Source organism: Equus quagga, chromosome 18 (assembly GCF_021613505.1).
Source record: "Equus quagga isolate Etosha38 chromosome 18, UCLA_HA_Equagga_1.0, whole genome shotgun sequence".
Classification (NCBI taxonomy): Eukaryota; Metazoa; Chordata; class Mammalia; order Perissodactyla; family Equidae; genus Equus; species Equus quagga.
This window is the reverse complement of record NC_060284.1, coordinates 43,662,023-43,669,608: the sequence shown is the minus strand read 5'-3', so window position 1 is coordinate 43,669,608 and position 7,586 is coordinate 43,662,023. Positions and strand designations below refer to the sequence as shown.

The following is a 7,586-nucleotide window of genomic DNA, read 5'->3' as shown; positions in this document are numbered from 1 at the left end:
GCAGAGCATCTCACAAGTCTGCTTCTTCCCACCCTGCCTCCTTCTCCCTCTTCCTCTCTGCTGCCTCAGGGACAAGTAGAGGTGTCGATCTTCCCGCCAGGTTCTGGGGCAGTCTGAGGATGGAGGAGGTGTGACGATGCCAGGAATAGGAGGTGAGAGTTTCAGGGAGAGGAGAGCCTTAGGATTTGGGTATGGTCGGGGGCTGTTCTGGAGCCCAAGGGAGCTGATGACGTCCCTGCTGACCATCTCGTGCTGGAGCCAGGGGGTGTCTGGGTCCTGGCTCTGTGGCCCACTTGCAGCCACACCCTGGTGCGTGCTTTGAAGAGCTGGGCTTAGGGAGCTGGGTGACACGGCAAAGTGGTAAGTAAATTGTCCCAGAAACACTGAATAATAAAAATAGCCAGGATGTTATATTTTTTTCTTCAATCTTTGCCTTTGTTTATGCCATTTATCTGAGAGCTGGCTCCAGTTTTTCTCAAACAGGAGGGAAATACTCATAGCACAGCATGTTCTTTGTCCCCCGGTCTGCCTGTATGTGCCTTAGGGTCTGATTCTTTTTTTTTCTCATGACTTCTTTCTCTCTGGCTGTCTCTGTTCAGAGTGCAGGCATAATTATAACAAGTCTACAAACCTGAATGACTATTGAGATTTTCATGTGGAAGCTGCCAGGAAAGCCACCCGTTCTAGGGGCACAGTTTAGCCCAGGGAACGGAGAGGGTTATGATCAGGCAGCACTCTGCCAGCAGAGCTCAGAGGTAGAGTCCCAACCCTCAGCTGGGTGCCAGGGGTCCCTGACTTACATTAGGACTACAAGGGCCTTGTCCCCATCTGGACCATGCATGGGGTAGGAGGTTCCTCTGGAGGCCTAGTGATCAATTCCCTGACACCAGGTTTAGGTACAGAGCTCTTCCACCATAAGTACCATCCTCCCCGCAGGCAGGCGCTTAGCCTGGCCTTTGTCTCCCCCTGGCGGCAGCCACAGAGATTGTTCAGCATCCTGGGACTGCCCTCAGCCTCGGCCTCAAGAGGAGGAGGAGGGTGGGAGAGAAGGCACCCCCCCACCCCTTCTCTCTGCCATTCACCTCCTTAACCCTTCCTCTGTCAGACCCACAAATCAGCTTGGTTCTTAACCAGAATCAAGTTGGCTGTCCAGGGAGTGACAGTGAATCCCTGTGAGGGAATGTGAATCCCTCACTGGCTGTGTGACCTCTTGGGGCAAGTCATGTAAAATGAAAGGAGTTCCAGTACTGCCTTATCAGTAAAAAGAACATAATAAAACCCACTTGAGGGGTTGGTGTGAGGTATACATGGCCTAATACATGGAAAGTGCTTTGTAGAGGGCCTATGATGTAGTAAGTCCTCAACAAACGGTAGTAATTGTTGTTATTGTTATCCTTACTAACTAGTCCTGCTGGGGTCAGGGAAGGTCCAAATGTGGGGGGAGATTGGCTCCTGAGAAAGAAAGTGGAGTCGAACTGGTAACCGCTCTCCCACATCTAGAGGTGGTCTTCACCGGGAACACCGCCGACAGGGGCCCAGGACCTTACCTCCGCTCCCTAATTCAGGGTGGTGGCTCCAGCCTGGGTTGTTACAACTCCCATCCCCCGCACTCCCGCACCCAGCACCAGCTCGCTCGCCCTCACTCTCTCTCCAGCAGCCCCAGCCAGAGGTGTGGTCACACCAGGTGCTTCACACTCAGCGGTCGCCGAGGCGGCTGGTTTCGCTGTGAGGTCATCAGCTCCATCACCCTCTGGGTGGGCTGGCCACAACGAACCGAGGGGCGAGGGGACACCACCCTCCCGTCACAATGGGGAAGTTCTAGCTGATTCTAATCCAGAGCACGACTGAAATAGGGTTTCCTTCTCTCCGTCCCCTTCCAACAACAGCAGACCCTTCCTCCCCAAAGAAGCTGAGGCAGGGCGAAGCCGGAACGGGGAGGGGAAGAGGCCGCGAGCCGGCTGGGCGGCTCCTGGGGTGGCCCGAAGCGGGAGGAAGTTTTGCCGGGGACCGGCCCTGCCCGGCGCGAGCCAATGGCAGCGGAGAACCGGCAGGACCGAGCACCGCCCACCGCCGGCCCTAGGGGGCGGGGCCTGCCCAGGGGCGGGGCCACGGCCGAGGGCGGGGCAGGGAGGCAGCATGCTAAACCGGGTGCGCTCGGCCGTGGCGCACCTGGTGAGCTCCGGGGGCGCCCCGCCTCCGCGCCCCAAGTCGCCGGACCTACCCAACGCGACCTCCGCGCTGCCCGCCGCCCCTCCAGAAAAGCCCAGGAGCCCTCCGGCAAGGAGTAGGGGCGGGAGCGCGGCGCCCGCGAAGACAGTAGAGGCTCGAGCGAGCTTCTCCAGACCGACCTTTCTGCAGCTGAGCCCAGGGGGGCTGCGACGCGCCGACGACCACGCTGGCCGGGCCGTGCAAAGCCCTCCGGACACTGGCCGTCGCCTGCCCTGGAGCACAGGCTACGCCGAGTGAGCGCCCCCAGGGGCTCCCTAACTGGGGTGGCAACCTCACCCCTACCCCCTCCCCACCTCAGCATCTCGAGCCCTGGGATGCGTTCCCCTCGCCGCGCTCCGTGCCAGGAGTTTCGTTTTCCCAGGACCTTTGCAGTCCTCTGGGCTTTGAGCCGCACCCCCTCCCAGCCCTTTCTCAAGTCGAGTGCAGCCTTCCTCAGGACCTTCCAGCTCGTTGACTACCCTCATCCGCGCAGCCTCGGGACCTTCTTCCCTCCCGGAGCCCGAGGGTGGAGGGCCAGAGAAGGATGAGTTGGCCAGTTCTCGGTCTTGGCCCTGTCGTTTAATGGCTGAGGGAGGAGGGGTTTCAAGGAGCTGGGGGTCCCTTTTAATAGGGCAGATGGCGGCTAGGAAGACTCGCTCCTGGACTTCCCGACCCCAGCGCCCCAGTTCCCTGTTCCTCTTACCGTTCCCCTCCCCCTCCACACCCAGAAATAGCCCGCGACACCAGGCGGCCGCAGTCTTCCCCAGGGACGGGGGAGGGGGCCGCCCGGGGAAGCGGGAGGGTCCCCTTTGAACGCCCCTCGGCGGGTGAACTTGCGCTGGCCAGGCGAGGAAGTGGATCCCCGGCCCGGAGCGGTCGGAGTGGCGGGAGCAGCCGGCTTGCTCCCAGACTGCGTGTATTTTTAATGCATCTGCTGGGAAAGCAGAGCACTGAGAGATGGGGCCGCTGAGGTCGCTGAGGGTGGTGGCTGGTGGGCCCGTGGCCCCACAAGCAGCTCTTTTAGCTTCCTATTTGGGAAGAATTGGTGGTTATGTGGCCGCTGCGCAGTCCAGGTGGGCTTCCTCCCCTACCCTATTTCGATTCCTCTTTCCCGATGTGGGCTGGAACACTTCCTCATTGCCAAAGCAGCAAAAACTTTCACTGAATGGTTTTACGATAAGGGTGGTCGTGCCCATGAGGGTGGGGTGCTGTGGACAAGGTACTAGAAGAGTTCTCTCGGGTTCAGGGTGGGGTGTAGGGTCTTGGTAAAAGGAAGTAAAACCTCTTGCCCCCTATGCAGACCCTCCCCCAGCAGTATCCTTAGAGATGCCCCCCTTTGCCTGGGATGGGGGAACTGAGGCAGGCAGGTGCTGCTGCTCGTCTTTCTAGGAGACGGTAGGGCCTGCCACCCAGACAGTACTACTTGTGCCTTGCCCTGCCTCCCTTCTCCTCCTCCCTCTGGCCTGGATCCCAGGTGGCTGTGACCTTTCTCAACTTGGCCAGCAGGCCAGAGAGGGTGTGTGTGTCTAAGGTGGGGGTTATTCCAGGACCTGGTCTGGTGTCCAACCTGATGTGGTCACTCTGGCCTGGCAGGGTCATCAACGCTGGCAAGAGCCGGCACAATGAGGACCAGGCTTGCTGTGAAGTGGTGTATGTGGAAGGTCGGAGGAGTGTTTCCGGGGCACCGAGGGAGCCTAGCCGAGGACAGGTAAGCCCCCACCCCTTTTCCTAGCCTCCAGAGACACAGTGACACTTCCTCAGGGATTCCAGGCATCTAGTTTTAAATCTGAGACATGTGGAAGACATACCTCCTAATTCACTGACTTTCCATCTTCTGGCATAGAACTTTTATCTGGCATTGATCAGTTATATTCTACCATGTCCGTATGAATGTTTAGTTTTCCACTTAAACTATAGATGCTTATGAATTTATGGATGTTTTAATTAATTACCAATACTTATTCTTATCTTTTATCCTCTGAGTTTGGTTTTTTGATGCTTTCCTTTCTCTGACACATAGTAGGCCTTGGTGAATAAGTGAATAAATCTAATTTGCCTTTACTACCAGGCTCTGACCTCCTCTCTGATGTTTATAAGGATGTCCAGAGTCTTGCTCTTCTCCTGCATCACACATACACACACTCACAAACACACTCATCTCCAGCTTTTCCTCCACCAGGGACTCTGCTTCTACTACTGGGGCCTGTTTGATGGGCATGCAGGGGGCGGAGCTGCTGAAATGGCCTCCCGGCTTCTGCATCGCCACATTCGGGAGCAGCTAAAGGACCTGGTAGAGATACTCCAGGACCCCTCGCCACCTCCGCTCTGCCTCCCGTCCACCCCAGGGGCCCCCATTTCCTCTGATTCCTCTCACTTGGTTGGTCCTCAGTCCTGCTGGTCTTCGCAGAAGGAAGTGACCCATGAAAGCCTGGTAGTAGGAGCCATTGAGAATGCCTTCCAGCTCATGGTGAGTGGACAGTCTGGGCCAAGGGCCTGCTAAGCAGACACTCTGGTCAACTCTGTATGGGAGTCGGGTGGCCTGAGGGGGTGACCCCGGGGAATTCACAACACCTTTGAGAGCCTGAGCGGAGGCTAGTTCAGAGGGCAGGAGAAGGGGAAGTTATACCCATGTCTTCCCTCCTCTCTTTCAGTGTGGCTTGGCTGGGCCAGTTTATTTCTGCAGATGGAGGGTGGGTGGCTGTGTGCCTGGAACCTCCTCTTCATCCACCCCCTTTGACCCTTCCTCACGTGGCAGGATGAGCAGATGGCCCGGGAGCGGCGTGGCCACCAAGTGGAGGGGGGCTGCTGTGCACTGGTTGTGGTCTACTTGCTAGGCAAAGTGTATGTGGCCAATGCAGGTGACAGCAGGTATGGAGGGGGGACTTTGAAAATGGCTACAGGGGTCATACTCTCTGGGATGGGAGAATAGAAGAGAGTGAGGTGGCAGGTGCTAAAAGTCATATTGGAGCGGGTCAGCAGGGATCACAGACATAGGGAAAGGCCTGAAATATCCACAAGGGGAGAAAATATAGGGGTCTGGGTGAGGGATCCTAAGGGTCATTATGGAGAGGGCCTAGTCTTTCTGGAATTCTCCATGAGGGGGCTGAGGAAAGCCAAGCCCAAACCTTTTCTTTTTCTGGGCAGAGCCATCATTGTCCGGAATGGTGAAATCATCCCAATGTCCCGGGAGTTCACCCCGGAGACTGAGCGCCAGCGTCTTCAGCTGCTTGTAAGTAGGAACCAACTCTCTACTCCCGTTCTCTGTTGAGTCTTTTACCTCTCTGTACCCTATGTCCCCAAGAACTCTCAAACTCCCACCACACAGACAGCTCCTTACTGGGAGCTTACTGGGAAGGCCGCTCTGCAAACTATGGAGGGCTGAGCTGGTGGAGGGTGCAGCAGGAAGTTCGTGGGCTGCTCCAGGGCTCCCACTGTGGCCCCAAGTGAGGAAGGAAGTGGACTCAGAGGATGGGGAAGGAAACAGCAAAGGCCCCTGAGAGGCAGTACAGCTTAGTGTTTTAAAGCACTGGCTCTGGAGCTCGACTGCTGGGGATTGAATCCAGGTTCAAGTACTTTGCTAATTGTGTGACCTTTGATAGTTCCCTTAATTTGCATCAATAGTTCCTGCTTTAGGGTTGTTGTGAGGATTAAATGAATTAATATATGTTAATATTAGAACAGTGCATGGCACATAGTAAACTCCTTTTAAGGGTCTGTTGTGATTAACATCATCTCTACACCAAGGTGTGCTGTAAGCCTAATGCCCCCCTGGCCCTTCTGCTCTCTCTGCCCACTCCCAACCCCAGGGCTTCCTGAAACCAGAGCTGCTGGGTGGTGAATTCACCCACCTTGAGTTTCCCCGCAGAGTTCAGCCCAAGGAGCTGGGGCAGAGGATGCTGTACAGGGACCAGAACATGACCGGCTGGTAACACTTCCCTCAGAGCTGGGGCCCGTTCCCATGGCAACACAACCAATCCCTCACCAGCAGCAAGGTGGAAGCCAGAGGCTGGACTAGGCTGGGAGCTGGGGGGATGTGGCCCTTCTAAGGGGTTTGTGTGAGGGGAGTGGCTCCTAGGGGAGAGGGGCTTTGATGCCTAGGTGATGCCTCTTCTACTCCCCCCTCCCAGGGCCTACAAAAAGATCGAGCTGGAGGATCTCAGGTTTCCTCTGGTCTGTGGGGAGGGCAAAAAGGTAAACTCCATGGTAGAGGTGGGAGAGGGCAAGAGGACCCACCACAACTTCTCTAGGGAGGTGGAGGTTCTACCTGAGGGTAGGGTTGGGAGGGGTCCTCAGTTTCAGAGAGTCGGGGAGAGGGCTATAGCAGCACCCCCTCCTCATTTCCTCTAGGCTCGAGTGATGGCCACCATCGGGGTGACCCGGGGCTTGGGAGACCACAACCTCAAGGTCTGCAGTTCCACCCTGCCCATCAAGCCCTTCCTCTCCTGCTTCCCTGAGGTGAGCCCTACGGGGGCCCCGAACCACACCTTCCCTCCTCTGGGGGTCTCAGGCTGGCTTTCACCCCAGGTCCCTTTATCCCCATGGTCCCTCTCCATCCTCTTTCCTACCAGGTGCGAGTGTATGACCTGACGCAGTATGAGCATTGCCCAGACGACGTGCTAGTCCTGGGAACAGATGGACTGTGGGATGTCACTAGTGACTGTGAGGTAGCCACCACGGTGGACAAGGTCCTGTCAGCCTATGAGCCCAATGACCCCAGCAGGTATGGGTTGTATGGCAGCAAGGGGATAACAGTGGGGAAGGAAGGGGTGGGGCAAGGGAAGCAATGCTCGGGGACCCACATCAGGGCCTGCGTGTCTATCTTCCTATATACATGTTGGTACATGAATGTGCACATATGCTCCTGGCAGGTACACAGCTCTGGCCCAAGCTCTGGTCCTGGGGGCCCGGGGCACCCCCCGGGATCGTGGCTGGCGTCTCCCCAACAACAAGCTGGGTTCCGGGGATGACATCTCGGTCTTCGTCATCCCCCTGGGAGGGCCAGGCAGTTACTCCTGAGGGGCTCAGCCCTGACCCTCCTATCACCGTGCCAGCCTCTCCATGTTTACCCCTCTTCCAGCGCAAATTCTGAAGTTGTCTCCCTGACCTTCTTTAGCGGCAAATTAACTGAAGAAGGGGTGTCAGTTAGATCCAAAATTATAGCTATTGGTAAATAAATCAGATGGATAAAGGTCTGTGTCTTCCTTTATTTTGACTTGAAACCAAAAGGTAAGGAAAAGCTCTTTGGGGTAGTGGAAAGAACAGCAGAAAAGTCCTGAAAATGTAGTGTTCCCAGGTTCTTTCTTCCACCCTCTGCCCTTCCGACTCCACACACACTCATCCACTTCTGTGGCTTCACTCCACCTGCTGGTGTTTTCCAA

General features: G+C 56.4%; 1 protein-coding gene across 1 annotated transcript; it reads left to right on the top strand.

The window, feature by feature from the left end:
• Positions 1 to 2,136: 2,136 nt before the first annotated feature.
• Positions 2,137 to 7,383, top strand: PPM1J (protein phosphatase, Mg2+/Mn2+ dependent 1J). The gene is made up of 10 exons (XM_046645649.1): positions 2,137 to 2,462; positions 3,802 to 3,916; positions 4,388 to 4,675; positions 4,964 to 5,076; positions 5,353 to 5,437; positions 6,015 to 6,133; positions 6,336 to 6,399; positions 6,556 to 6,663; positions 6,777 to 6,928; positions 7,077 to 7,383. Exons 1-10 carry the CDS (start codon positions 2,137 to 2,139, stop codon positions 7,222 to 7,224), a joined length of 1,518 nt encoding a protein of 505 aa, XP_046501605.1. The 3' UTR covers positions 7,225 to 7,383.
• The last annotated feature ends 203 nt before the right edge of the window (positions 7,384 to 7,586 follow it).

Coding starts and splice junctions, on each gene's coding strand:
- PPM1J (XM_046645649.1), top strand. CDS start 2,137: ATGCTAAACCGGGTGCGCTCGGCCGTGGCGCACCTGGTGAGCTCCGGG. Junction 2,463..3,801: donor TGGAGCACAGGCTACGCCGA/GTGAGCGCCCCC, acceptor CTGGCCTGGCAG/GGTCATCAACGCTGGCAAGA. Junction 6,664..6,776: donor TCCTCTCCTGCTTCCCTGAG/GTGAGCCCTACG, acceptor CTTTCCTACCAG/GTGCGAGTGTATGACCTGAC.